Below are 15109 nucleotides of genomic sequence, written 5' to 3'. Positions count from 1 at the left end.
GCAATGAACTACGTGGGCTATGCAATGCACTACGTGGGCTGTGCAATGTACTATGTGGGCTGTGCAATGTACTACGTGGGCTGTGCAATGTACTACGTGGCTGTGCAATATACTACGTGGGCTGTGCTATATACTACGTGAGCTGCGTTATACACTACGTGGGCTGTTATATACTACGTGGCCTGTGTTATACACTACGTGGGCTGTGTTATACACTACATGGGCTGTGTTATATACTGCATGTGTGGGCTGTTATATACTATGTGAGCTGTGTTATATGCTTCGTGGGCTGTTATAAACTAAGTGGCTGTGTTATACGCTATGTGGGGTGTTATACACTCTGTGGGCTGTGCTATATACTACGTGGCTGTGCTATATACTCCATGGGCTGTGTTATATACTACATGGCTGTGCTATATACTCCGTGGGCTGTGCTATATACTCCATGGGCTGTGCTATATACTATGTGGCTGTGCTATATACTACGTGGCTGTGAAATATACTACATGGCTGTGCTGTGTACTACGTGTCTGTGCTACATACTACGTGGCTGTGCTATATACTCCGTGGGCTGTGTTATATACTACATGGCTGTTCTATATACTCCGTGGGCTGTGCTATATACTACATGGCTGTGCAATATACTACGTGACTGTGCTATGTACTACGTGGCTGTGCTATTTACTACGTGGGTTGTTATATACTACGCGGCTGTGCTATATACTACGTGGCCGGCCGCGAACAATCAGCGACAGGCGCAGTCCGGCCGCGAATTGGCACGGGATTTGAACCACGCTTCGCTAATTGGTTGTGGTCGGCCGAATCCTGTGTATTCAATGTATTATTCTAAAATCTTCATAAATAAACTACATACATTTTCTAGAATACCCGATGCGTTAGAATCGGGCTACCATCTAGTGTTATATAAAATGCTCTCAATAAAAGCTTCAACTAGTCCACAAAAAAAACAACAAATCCCACTCTGGTCCGTCATCTGTTAATGGAAATATAGGGGACTTCCACGTTACTTGTAGTACAAAAGTTTAGGAAAACCGAAATTGCTCCTTGCCCCCCAAAACAAATGCAGTAAATTCTGGCCTGATCATGAAGGTGAAAACAGGCTCGGGGGTGAAAGGGTTAGTTTTCCTTTAGAGGAGTATACCAATGGCCAAGATCCTATCCCACTATGTAGTAGGTATAAAAATATTGGCAAATTGCAGTAGCTAAGATATCCATGGCAATGACCACTAACAGCTAACTGTCACAATGTGTGTGGTCGTAGCTATGGATGCCTAGGCTACTGCAATGCCCTGCACATGAGGTAAGCGGCATAGCGAATCAGAAGAACTATACTACATTTCTAATTAAAGGTATTTGCTAATTTTATTACTACTACACCTACTACATATTGAGGTTGGATCTTAGAGATGAAAATACTGATTTTAGTCCTAATTTTATATACAGTGTAAGAAAAATAACTGAAGCCTTAAAGTACATTTCTACTTGCAATTATTAGAAGTATCCCTTGCTGTGATGTTCAGAGATGAGCTGTAAGATGTAGGGATACTTTGTAAAAAGTGTTTAATATCACAGCAGCGCCACCACAGGTGAAATGAATCATTATACAGTGCTGAAATTCAGATTTCTGTAATACAGAACAGGGCACATGCCCAGAGCCGGAGACACTCGTTGCAACGACTCTTCAAAAGATGAGGCTCCTGAAAAGAGGGACCTCTATATTTATTCAGAATTTTCCAATGGGTATATGACAATTTGCCTGTAAACTAGACACCATCCTTGAGAATTTCAGTCAAACATTCAGGTGACTGAAATTGGTTAATATGTGAACAATTACAACGAGATGTGCAATGTGAGGGTAAAGGTTAATTCATCAATGAGGTATTGGGGCCTTTCGAATTTCATTGTTATACTGAAACTAATTTGAAGATTAGTCAATTTTTCTAAACGGAGCAATGACCTCCAGAACATGGCATACCAGGGCAGTGATGTAGCCTTGATTATCACTATCCAAACATTAGTGAGACTTTTACCACTGGATTCTGAACACAGAAAGTTCATTTCATTTTTGAAATATAGAAAAGAGGATCTGAGGGTCTCTTGTTATCTGTTTTCACTATGTACAACCAAACTTATTTCAAGAAGGTGACATCTGTTCAAGTGGGTTCAAAGGCGGCTAGTATTAGCGGTGGAATATACCGCAAGGTCTCAGGAGATGGCCATGCCTCCAGTGGCTATGCTGGGGGAGAAGCACTGGGCACCAAAGTTTCATCCACTTCACATAATGCCTGGTTTGCAAGTGGACATGTACAATATGGAGGCACTCGAATCATGGGAAATGAGAAAGAAACCATGCAGAATCTGAACGAACGTTTGGCCAGCTATATTACCCAAGTTCATGCCTTGGAGAAGGCTAATGCTGAGCTAGAGGGACAAATCCGGGATTGGCACAGCAAGAACAAGGGAAATGCAGAAAGAGATGACCAGCGCTACTTCCAAACTATTGAGGAGCTGCGAAAACAGGTAAATCAGTTGTATGGAGATACGATTAGATGAAAATGTAAGGGCAAATTTGTCCATGTCTTCTCTTTGTCAAATTTTCCATGTACCTGTATTGCTTCTCACATGTCAGATGATAGATAGACCCTCTACCTCGTAAGAAGGCACCACAATTATTAATGACACATGGTAAGGGAATTTTGCACTGGAGCCTAGAAGCTTCAAGTTTTGTTGGTTGCGGAACATGACAAATTTGGTTCTGCTAAATCTGGAGATCCAATAATGACATATAATCCTATCATAATTAGATTCTACAGATACACCATTGCATTTAAAGCTTTTGGGAATTTTTTTTATTAGAGTGACATTTGACATATTTAATTTTTCTTTATTATTTACGAAAGCTATTTTATTTATAAAAAGACCTGTCCTTTAGCATAAGTATGAATTTTATCTGATGTAAATGCCACTGTCAATGTTCCTGCACCTCTCCTGTCATGAGAAATGTCTTTCTCTTCCATGTATATACAGTAAATCTGGTCTTATAAGCCAAGAGGACTCCCATAGAGAAGAGTTAGGAACCACACCCACTTGGATGAAAAAACTATATTTATATACAGCGAAGAGGAACCTTTTTTCCAGGGATAGAAAGGCACAAACAAAAACAAAAGAAATTAAATTCCATATTTAGGAGAACAGTTGCATTTACACCAGGTACAAAAATTCCATATTTATGGCAAGTGGCAGGTCTTACTTGGCAGTATATGTAATACATCCAAACTACACAAAATTCCGAAGCTTCAACTATGGGTAACACCACTTTCTATATAGTATTTAGACCTGATTCCAGATCCTGATTCTCACATTCCAGGACATCTATTAATATGACATTTTCAGTAGAGTTAGATTCTTGAGTGCAGCGTCGGACTGGAGCACCTTGGGTCCACCAGAGAAAATCATCCTTGTGGCCCACTATGTAGCTACATAGAAATAAATACAAGACCACCAATTGTGTGGTAAAACACGCTAATATCAGGGTATAATATAAGGTAGTACACAGCTTAATTATGTAGCAGGATATAATGTAGCCCCCTCATAGAATATAATGAAGCCCCCTCATTGACTATAATGTAGTCCCCCTCATTGAATATAATGTAGCCCACTCATAGAATATAATGCAGCCCCCTCATAGAATATAATTTAGCCCCCTCATTGAATATAATGTAGTCCCCTTCATAGAATATAATATAGCCCACTCATAGAATATAATGTAGCCCCCTCATAGAATATAATGTAGCCCCTCATTGAATATAATGTAGTCCCCTTCATAGAATATAATGTAGCCCCCTCATTGAATATAATGTAGTCCCCCTCAAAAATATAATGTAGCCTCCCTCATTGAATATAATATAGTCCCCCTCATAGAATATAATGTAGCCCCCTCATTGAATATAATGTAGTCCCCCTCATTGAATATAATGTACTCCACTCATAGAATATAATGTAGCCCCCTCATAGAATATAATGTAGCCCCTTCATTGAATATAATGTAGTCCCTTTCATAGAATAGAATGTAGCCCCCTCATTGAATATAATGTAGTCCCCCTCATAGAATATAATGTAGCCTGTTGTGAATTTGCTTTTTGCTCCCTCTAGTGGTTACTAGTTTTTTGACTCTGGTTTTTCTGTCATTCCTTTTATCCGCACCTGGGTCGTTAGTTAGGGGTGTTGCTATATAAGCTCCCTGGACCTTCAGTTCAATGCCTGGCAACGTAGTTATCAGAGCTAGTCTGCTGTGCTCTTGTCTACTGATCCTGGTTCCAGTTATATCAGCTAAGTCTGCCTTTTGCTTTTTGCTATTTGTTTTGGTTTTGTATTTTTGTCCAGCTTGTTCCAAATCTATATCCTGACCTTTGCTGGAAGCTCTAGGGGGGCTGGTGTTCTCCCCCCGGACCGTTAGACGGTTCGGGGGTTCTTGAAATTCCAGTGTGGATTTTGATAGGGTTTTTGTTGACCATATAAGTTACCTTTCTTTATTCTGCTATCAGTAAGCGGGCCTCTCTGTGCTAAACCTGATTCATTTCTGTGTTTGTCATTTCCTCTTACCTCACCGTCATTATTTGTGGGGGGCTTCTATCCAGCTTTGGGGTCCCCTTCTCTGGAGGCAAGAAAGGTCTTTGTTTTCCTCTACTAGGGGTAGCTAGATTCTCCGGCTGGCGCGTGTCATCTAGAATCAACGTAGGAATGATCCCCGGCTACTTCTAGTGTTGGCGTTAGGAGTAGATATATGGTCAACCCAGTTACCACTGCCCTATGAGCTGGATTTTTATATTCTGCAGACTTCCACGTTCCTCTGAGACCCTCGCCATTGGGGTCATAACAGTTTGCCAGGCCAGTATTAAATGTTTAATGCATTGCAGAAGAGGGATTATAAGAAAGAAGATTCTGAGTTTTTTTTTTTTTCCTTCTTCCCCTTTACCTCAGAGTGGCTATGCTTGCTGCAGACATGAATGTCCAGACCTTGATTACAAGTGTGGACCAGCTGGCTACTCGTGTGCAGGGCATACAAGACTATGTTATCAGAAATCCTAGGTCAGAACCTAAAATACCGATTCCTGAACTGTTTTCCGGAGACAGGTTTAAGTTTAGGAATTTCGTGAATAATTGTAAATTGTTTTTGTCCCTGAGACCCTGTTCATCTGGAGATTCTGCTCAGCAAGTAAAAATTGTTATTTCGTTCTTACGGGGCGACCCTCAGGATTGGGCTTTTTCGCTGGCGCCAGGAGATCCGGCATTGGCTGATCTTGATGCGTTTTTTCTGGCGCTCGGTTTACTTTATGAGGAACCCAATCTTGAGATTCAGGCAGAAAAGGCCTTGCTGGCTATGTCTCAGGGGCAGGATGAGGCTGAAGTGTATTGCCAAAAATTTCGGAAATGGTCCGTGCTGACACATTGGAACGAGTGTGCACTGGCCGCTAATTTTAGAAATGGCCTTTCTGAAGCCATTAAGAATGTTATGGTGGGTTTTCCCATTCCCACAGGTCTGAATGATACTATGGCACTGGCTATTCAAATTGACCGGCGGATGCGGGAGCGCAAAACCGCAAATTCCCTCATGGTGTTGTCTGAACAGACACCTAATTCGGTGCAATGTGATAGAAAAACCGCTAATTCCCTCATGGTGTTGTCTGAACAGACACCTGATTTAATGCAATGTGATAGAATCCTGACTAGAAATGAGCGGAAAATTCATAGACGCCGGAATGGCTTGTGCTACTACTGTGGTGATTCTACACATGTTATCTCAGCATGCTCTAAACGTATAGCTAAGGTTGTTAGTCCTGTCACCGTTGGTAATTTGCAACCTAAATTTATTCTGTCTGTAACTTTGATTTGCTCACTGTCATCTTATCCTGTCATGGCGTTTGTAGATTCAGGTGCTGCCCTGAGTCTCATGGATCTCTCATTTGCTAAGCGCTGTGGTTTTACTCTTGAACCATTAGAAAATCCTATTCCTCTTAGGGGTATTGATGCTACACCATTGGCAGCAAATAAACCGCAGTATTGGACACAGGTTACCATGTGCATGACTCCTGAACACCGCGAGGTGATACGTTTCCTGGTTTTACATAAAATGCATGATTTGGTTGTTTTAGGGCTGCCATGGTTACAGACCCATAATCCAGTCCTGGACTGGAAGGCTATGTCAGTCTCAAGTTGGGGCTGTCGTGGTATTCATGGGGATTCCCTGCCTGTGTCTATTGCTTCTTCTACGCCTTCGGAAGTTCCGGAGTATTTGTCTGATTATCAGGATGTCTTCAGTGAGTCTGAGTCCAGTGCACTGCCTCCTCATAGGGACTGTGACTGTGCTATAGATTTGATCCCAGGCAGTAAGTTTCCTAAGGGAAGACTGTTTAATCTGTCGGTACCTGAACATACCGCTATGCGTTCATATATCAAGGAGTCTCTGGAGAAAGGACATATTCGTCCGTCTTCTTCCCCTCTTGGTGCGGGATTCTTTTTTGTGGCAAAAAAGGACGGATCTTTGAGACCTTGTATTGATTATCGGCTTTTAAATAAGATCACTGTCAAATTTCAGTATCCTTTACCGCTGTTGTCTGACTTGTTTGCCCGGATTAAGGGTGCCAAGTGGTTCACCAAGATAGACCTTCGTGGTGCGTACAACCTTGTGCGCATTAAGCAAGGTGATGAATGGAAAACCGCATTCAATACGCCCGAAGGTCATTTTGAGTACTTGGTGATGCCTTTTGGGCTCTCCAATGCGCCTTCAGTTTTTCAGTCCTTTATGCATGACATTTTCCGGAAGTATCTGGATAAATTTTTGATTGTTTATCTGGATGATATTTTGGTTTTTTCTGATAATTGGGATTCGCATGTGGAGCAGGTCAGGTTGGTCTTTAAAATTTTGCGTGAAAATTCTTTGTTTGTCAAGGGCTCAAAGTGTCTCTTTGGTGTACAGAAGGTTCCCTTTTTGGGGTTCATTTTTTCCCCTTCTGCTGTGGAGATGGACCCAGTCAAGGTCCGAGCTATTCTTGATTGGACTCAGCCCTCGTCAGTTAAGAGTCTTCAGAAGTTCTTGGGCTTCGCTAACTTCTACCGTCGTTTTATTGCTAATTTTTCTAGCATTGTGAAACCTTTGACGGATATGACCAAGAAGGGCTCCGATGTAGCTAACTGGGCTCCTGCTGCCATGGAGGCTTTCCAGGAGTTGAAACGCCGGTTTACTTCGGCGCCTGTTTTGTGCCAGCCTGACGTCTCACTTCCCTTTCAGGTTGAGGTGGATGCTTCGGAGATTGGGGCAGGGGCCGTTTTGTCGCAGAGAGGCCCTGGTTGCTCTGTTATGAAACCTTGTGCCTTTTTCTCTAGGAAGTTTTCGCCTGCCGAGCGAAATTATGATGTGGGCAATCGGGAGTTGTTGGCCATGAAATGGGCATTTGAGGAGTGGCGTCATTGGCTCGAGGGTGCTAAGCATCGTGTGGTGGTCTTGACTGATCACAAAAATCTGATGTATCTCGAGTCTGCTAAACGCCTTAATCCGAGACAGGCCCGCTGGTCATTGTTTTTCTCCCGCTTTGATTTTGTTGTCTCGTATTTACCAGGTTCAAAGAATGTGAAGGCCGATGCTCTTTCTAGGAGCTTTGTGCCTGATGCTCCTGGAGTCGCTGAGCCTGTTGGTATTCTTAAAGATGGAGTTATCTTGTCAGCTATTTCTCCGGATCTGCGACGTGTGTTGCAGAGATTTCAGGCTGATAGGCCTGAGTCTTGTCCACCTGACAGACTGTTTGTTCCGGATAAGTGGACCAGCAGAGTCATTTCCGAGGTTCATTCCTCGGTGTTGGCAGGTCACCCGGGAATTTTTGGCACCAGAGATCTGGTGGCCAGGTCCTTTTGGTGGCCTTCCTTGTCAAGGGATGTGCGGTCATTTGTGCAGTCCTGTGGGACTTGTGCTCGAGCTAAGCCTTGCTGTTCTCCTGCAAGCGGTTTGCTCTTGCCCTTGCCTGTCCCGAAGAGACCTTGGACACATATCTCCATGGATTTCATTTCTGATCTTCCGCTATCTCAGGGCATGTCCGTTATCTGGGTGATATGTGATCGCTTCTCCAAGATGGTCCATTTGGTTCCTTTGCCTAAGCTGCCTTCCTCTTCCGATCTGGTTCCTGTGTTTTTCCAGAACGTGGTTCGTTTGCATGGCATCCCTGAGAATATTGTGTCAGACAGAGGATCCCAGTTCGTTTCCAGGTTCTGGCGATCCTTTTGTAGTAGGATGGGCATTGATTTGTCGTTTTCGTCTGCTTTCCATCCTCAGACTAATGGACAGACGGAGCGAACCAATCAGACTTTGGAGGCTTATTTGAGGTGTTTTGTCTCTGCTGATCAGGACGATTGGGTGACATTCTTGCCGTTGGCTGAGTTTGCCCTTAATAATCGGGCTAGTTCCGCCACCTTGGTTTCGCCTTTTTTCTGCAACTCTGGTTTCCATCCTCGCTTTTCTTCGGGTCATGTGGAGCCTTCTGACTGTCCTGGGGTGGATTCTGTGGTGGATAGGTTGCAGCAGATCTGGAATCATGTGGTGGACAACTTGAAGTTGTCACAGGAGAAGGCTCAGCGCTTTGCCAACCGCCGCCGCGGTGTGGGTCCTTGACTACGCGTTGGGGATTTAGTATGGCTTTCTTCCCGCTTTGTTCCTATGAAGGTCTCCTCTCCCAAATTTAAACCTCGTTTTATTGGGCCTTACAAGATATTGGAAATCCTTAATCCTGTATCTTTTCGTCTGGATCTTCCTGTGTCGTTTGCTATTCACAATGTATTTCATAGGTCCTTGTTGCGGCGGTACATTGTGCCTGTAGTTCCTTCTGCTGAGCCTCCTGCTCCGGTGTTGGTTGAGGGCGAGTTGGAGTACGTGGTGGAGAAGATCTTGGATTCTCGCCTCTCCAGGCGGAGGCTTCAGTACCTGGTCAAGTGGAAGGGCTATGGTCAGGAGGATAATTCCTGGGTGGTCGCCTCTGATGTTCATGCGGCCGATTTAGTTCGTGCCTTTCATGCCGCTCATCCTGATCGCCCTGGTGGTCGTGGTGAGGGTTCGGTGACCCCTCACTAAGGGGGGGGTACTGTTGTGAATTTGCTTTTTGCTCCCTCTAGTGGTTACTAGTTTTTTGACTCTGGTTTTTCTGTCATTCCTTTTATCCGCACCTGGGTCGTTAGTTAGGGGTGTTGCTATATAAGCTCCCTGGACCTTCAGTTCAATGCCTGGCAACGTAGTTATCAGAGCTAGTCTGCTGTGCTCTTGTCTACTGATCCTGGTTCCAGTTATATCAGCTAAGTCTGCCTTTTGCTTTTTGCTATTTGTTTTGGTTTTGTATTTTTGTCCAGCTTGTTCCAAATCTATATCCTGACCTTTGCTGGAAGCTCTAGGGGGGCTGGTGTTCTCCCCCCGGACCGTTAGACGGTTCGGGGGTTCTTGAAATTCCAGTGTGGATTTTGATAGGGTTTTTGTTGACCATATAAGTTACCTTTCTTTATTCTGCTATCAGTAAGCGGGCCTCTCTGTGCTAAACCTGATTCATTTCTGTGTTTGTCATTTCCTCTTACCTCACCGTCATTATTTGTGGGGGGCTTCTATCCAGCTTTGGGGTCCCCTTCTCTGGAGGCAAGAAAGGTCTTTGTTTTCCTCTACTAGGGGTAGCTAGATTCTCCGGCTGGCGCGTGTCATCTAGAATCAACGTAGGAATGATCCCCGGCTACTTCTAGTGTTGGCGTTAGGAGTAGATATATGGTCAACCCAGTTACCACTGCCCTATGAGCTGGATTTTTGTATTCTGCAGACTTCCACGTTCCTCTGAGACCCTCGCCATTGGGGTCATAACAGTAGCCCTCTCATTGAATATAATGTAGACCCTCTCATAGAATATAATGTAGCCTCCCTCATTGAATATAATGTAGTCCCCCTCATAGAATATAATGTAGCCCCCTCATTGAATATAATGTAGTCAGCCTCATTGAATATAATGTAGACCACTCATAGAATATAATGTAGCCCCCTCATAGAATATAATGTAGCCCCTTCATTGAATATAATGTAGTCCCCTTCATAGAATATAATGTATCCCCCTCATTGAATATAATGTAGTCCCCCTCATTGAATATAATGTGGCCTACTCATAGAATATAATGTAGCCCCCTCATAGAATATAATGTAGCCCCCTCATTGAATATAATGTAGTCCCCTTCATAGAATATAATATAGCCCACTCATAGAATATAATGCAGCCCCCTCATAGAATATAATGTAGCCCCCTCATTGAATATAATGTAGTCCCCTTCATAGAATATAATATAGCCCACTCATAGAATATAATGTAGCCCCCTCATAGAATATAATGTAGCCCCTCATTGAATATAATGTAGTCCCCTTCATAAAATATAATGTAGCCCCCTCATTGAATATAATGTAGTCCCCCTCATAGAATATAATGTAGCCTCCCTCATTGAATATAATGTAGTCCCCCTCATAGCATATAATGTAGCCCCCTCATTGAATATAATGTAGTCCCCCTCATTGAATATAATGTAGACCACTCATAGAATATAATGTAGCCCCCTCATAGAATATAATGTAGCCCCTTCATTGAATATAATGTAGTCCCCTTCATAGAATATAATGTAGCCCCCTCATTGAATATAATGTAGTCCCCCTCATTGAATATAATGTAGCCCACTCATAGAATATAATGTAGCCCCCTCATAGAATATAATGTAGCCCCCTCATTGAATATAATGTAGTCCCCTTCATAGAATATAATGTAGCCCCCTCATAGAATAAAATGTAACCCCCTCATAGAATATAATGTAGCCCCCTCATTGAATATAATGTCCCCCTCATAGAATATAATGTAGCCTCCCTCATAGAATATAATGCAGCCCCCTCATAAAATAATGTAGCCCCCCCTCAAAGAATATAATGTAGCCACCCTCAAAGAATATAATGCAACCTCCTCTCATAGAATATAATGCAGCACCCCACAAAATATAATCCAGCTGCGCCATCTCAGACAGGAAGCGCCGGGCAGGAAGCAACCCTCTCATAATGTATAATGCAGCCCCCCATAGAATATAATGTAGCACCCTCATAGGGTATAATGCAGTCCCTCTCATATAGTATAATGCAGCCCCCCATAGAGTATACTGTAGCCCCCTCATAGGGCATAATTCTGCCCCTCCTCATATAGTATGATGTAGCTCCCCAGAATATAATGTAGTCCCCTGAGAGAATGTAGCCCCACCACAGAATATATTCTATGGGGGACTGCATTATACCTTATGAGGGGGTTGCTTCCTGTCCGGCACTTTCTGTCTGAGACGGTGCAGCTGAATGATGTCATCATTCAGCGCGTGGCTGTTTCAGACAGAAAGCTGCCAGTGAGGAAGAGGCTGCCGGGATGTGCTGCGAGAGGTGAGTGGTGCTGTGTGTCTGTTTGTGTGCGCGTGCGTGTGTGTGTAACAGAGTGGTGCCGTGCTTTCTGTCTGAAACAGCCGCGCGCTGAATGATGAAATCATCTACCTGCGCCGTCTCAGACAGGAAGTGCCGGGCAGGAAGCAGGATGCTGGGATATGCTGCGAGAGGTGAATGGTGCTGTGTGTCTGTCTGCGTGTGTGTGTGTATGTGGTGCGGTGCTTTGTGTGTGAGGGAGTGGTGCAGTGGTGGTGGGGCTTTACATATGGGCAGTGTTAGCTGCAGCCTGCGGCTAACACTGCCCACTATTAAAGTGAAATGCCCATGGGGGGCATGGGGAAACATAAATATTCATTTCTCTTTAGCAGTGGGGACAGGCATGGCTTCCTATCACCCGTTGCTGCTCCACTGGCACAAGGTGGGTCCCTTGACTCTGGGGCCCCATAGCCACTGGCTGGGGGCCCCTAGAGCAGTGAGGGCCTAGGCAGCTGCTGGCCAGTATGCCAGCAGGTGTCAATGCCTGGGCCCAACAGAGAATCCTCCAGTTCTCCGGTGGGCCAGTACATCCCTGCTTGAGTGTTGTGAGATATACTGTATTTATACATAAATACATAATTGTTTGGTTTTCTTTTAGATCCTAGATGCAGCCATAGAAAATGCCAGTATTTTCCTTCAGATTGATAATGCAAAGTTGATGGCAGATGACTTCAAAACAAAGTAAGAAAAAATTAAATCATAAAAAAAATGGTGAGGGCCATCGATAATATTGTTTATATCAATATTTTCATGTACAGTAAGTAAATTTGTACCTATAAATTGTGACTCATACCTGTGTTGTAGGTGCATAAAGCTACATGACTAATATTAGGGGTGTAATAATAAGAGGTGCAGAGGTAACTGTTCCACTTGAGCTCTGATATCCTGAGACGTACCAAAGGTTCTTCTGAAATTTAGAAAATCAAGCACTAGATCACAATCTACGGGTAGACTTCAAAGTCAGGTGGTCAGGTTATTCTCTCTCTGAATATAGAAAACACTGTGTGCACAGCTACGGGGTGGTGCTAAGGTTAGGTTCCCAAACCCTTAATATAGTAAAAGTAAACCTTGCACTCAACTTAAATGCGTAAAGATGAATTTATTGTAGCACATGAAACGTTTCGGTCCACACAGACCTTCATCAGTAACTACAACAGTAGATTAAGTTAAGTACAAGATAACCGTGAAAACACAACAAAAGAAAATATAAAGTATATACATAGTTAAATACAAGGTCATTAGGACATGTATCTGTAGAGATAGGCAGACAGAGAGTCTTATTGCAATATACTCGAGCAAACTTAGTAAATTGGCGGTGTGTCATCATCATCATCATCATCATCAGAGTGTGAGGTACAGAGAGAATAAGTAGATAAAGGTCACATACCGTGAGATGCTGGGCTTGTATATAACCTACTTCCCAGAAGAGGACTGTATGTAAAAAGTAGTGTTAAGCATTCCGATACTGCAAGTATCGGGTATCGACCGATATTTGCTGTATCGGAATTCCGATACCGAGTTCTGATATTTTAGCGATATCGGAAATCGGAATCGGAAGTGTTTCCAGTCATCTTCGGCGTGTGCGGTGCGTATGGTTCCCAGGGTCTGAAGGAGAGGAAACTCTCCTTCAGGCCCTGGGATCCATATTCATGTAAAAAATAAAGAATAAAAATAAAAAATATGTATATACTCACCCCTCCGACGGACCCTGGACCTAGCGGTGTTAACCGGCAGCCTCCGTTCCTAAGAACCTGTAACTTCTCCCAGAACAAACATTTAGTTTACTTCCCGAATCCTGAATCTGAATGGCTTTTTGGCACCCAGGGCCCGCACTCCGCCAGCTCCCTGTAGCCAGTACAATGCTGGACATCACACTCTTTTGCATGTGCAAATTATATACAGAGTCATGAGTTTCAGTTATTAGTTGGTGTGGATTGCAGACGCTCACTGATAGCTAAATATATATTGTTGTTGGGACACTAAGAAATGTAGACATCAAATGTGTAGGGTTAGCTCTCAGCACTCTTCAAATAACAAAAGAGAAGATCAGGAGTCTGGACATTTTCCTGTATAAAGGTGCAAGGTCCAAAATCCAAGAAACTCTGTTGGATACAGCATGCATAGGAAAATAGTAGACAGCATCCAGGAGGTGATGAAGTCCAACACATCTTTATGTTGCCATTCAAAGGATGCAACTTTCCGACCTGTCAGTTTTTTTCAAGTTTGCAACGTTTCGACCTGTCACAGGTCTATTTCAAGCATGCTTTAATGCCAGAAAAAGACCTTGACAGGGTGAAACCGCGCATTCTGTCTATGGCAATATAATAATGCTTTGAACTTCATCACCTGCTGGACGTGGTCTACTATTTTTCTTAGCAATGTGGAGGGAAGGAGCAGCGTGGTTATATATGAAGAAGGTATGGGTGTGGAGCAAGTCCAACTGACAACAAATTGTGAGTGTTTTTACATTTAGTTTACTCATTTATTTAGAACCATTAACTTTCACAGACATCATTGTCATTGTCCCCTTTGGGGCTCACAATCTAGATTCCCTATCAGTATGTCTTTGGAGTATGGGAGTAAACCGGAGAACCCCAAGGAAGCACACGCAAACACCGGGAGAACATACAAACTCCTTGCAGATGCTGTCCTTGGTGGGATTTGTGCCCAGGACCCCATCACTACATAGCTGTAGTGCCAACTACTGAGCCTCAATGCTACCTCATGGCTATTTGGGGGTGCTCAGGCATTTTTTGATGTCTCGTGAGTTTTGGATAGATCACATAAATGAGGAATAAAGAAAAATAGAAAGAGTAATGAAAATCTTTGGCCACTCCTGTGTTAATGCTTGTTAATATCCACTCATTTCACTCTCTAGGTTTGAAAATGAGCAAACTCTCCGTCTCTCAGTGGAGAAAGACACATTCGAATTGCGCAAGACGATTGACCAGCTAACCATTACCAAGACTGAATTAGAGATGCAGATAGAGGGCCTGAATGAGGAAATGATCTTCCTTAAGAAGAGCCACAAAAAAGTCAGTAGCCATACTTTCCCTTCATTAATAAAGTACTATGATTAACATGCAAAGCTTAGCAGCTGAGGGCACAAGTAAAGAAGTGTACCCACTATTCGTCATTTCAGCAATTGTCACAAACATATGATAGTATGCACGTTTAATGTGTAGACGCAACATTTTGTATATAACATTGAAGATTTGTCTTGTGAGACGTCTAAATAATAGAAAGCAGACATGTGACATCCTTATGACTTTGGATTAGAACATAAATTGGCAATCCTAAAATGTACAGTCCTTCAGAAAGGAAAGGCATCATGCCATCTGTTGGTATGTATTGAATCCTGTGGGCCCAAGGATAATGTGACCACTACTGCTAGTTCATACTACAACAATTCTTTCCATCTCGAGAAATAAGACCTATCATTTTTTTATTATCTCGTTTCTCAAGCCTTGTACAAGAGGTAGTGAATAACAGCTGCATTGCCTGCTACTATTATCTGTAAAAAAAAACCCCATGATAATAGAAAGGGTTTTATCATTTCAGGGCACCAAAGCAGACTACAGGAAG

The 15109-nt window shown here is 43.1% G+C and overlaps 1 protein-coding gene across 1 annotated transcript in view; it reads left to right on the top strand.

Annotated features, from left to right (window-relative positions):
• The first annotated feature begins 2006 nt into the window (after window positions 1–2006).
• Window positions 2007–15109, top strand: part of LOC143765603 (keratin, type I cytoskeletal 19-like) — a 35528-nt gene continuing 22425 nt past the window's right edge. Inside the window, exons 1-3 of the mRNA XM_077252442.1 lie at window positions 2007–2541; window positions 12123–12205; window positions 14403–14559. Of these exons, the coding sequence (XP_077108557.1) occupies window positions 2137–2541; window positions 12123–12205; window positions 14403–14559 (645 nt within the window). The 5' untranslated portion in view covers window positions 2007–2136. The remainder of the gene's footprint in view (window positions 2542–12122; window positions 12206–14402; window positions 14560–15109) is intronic.

Source organism: Ranitomeya variabilis, chromosome 4 (genome assembly GCF_051348905.1).
Source record: "Ranitomeya variabilis isolate aRanVar5 chromosome 4, aRanVar5.hap1, whole genome shotgun sequence".
NCBI classification, from domain to species: domain Eukaryota; kingdom Metazoa; phylum Chordata; class Amphibia; order Anura; family Dendrobatidae; genus Ranitomeya; species Ranitomeya variabilis.
The sequence above is the reverse complement of the archived record's forward strand: the minus strand, read 5'-3'. Positions and strand labels throughout refer to the sequence as shown.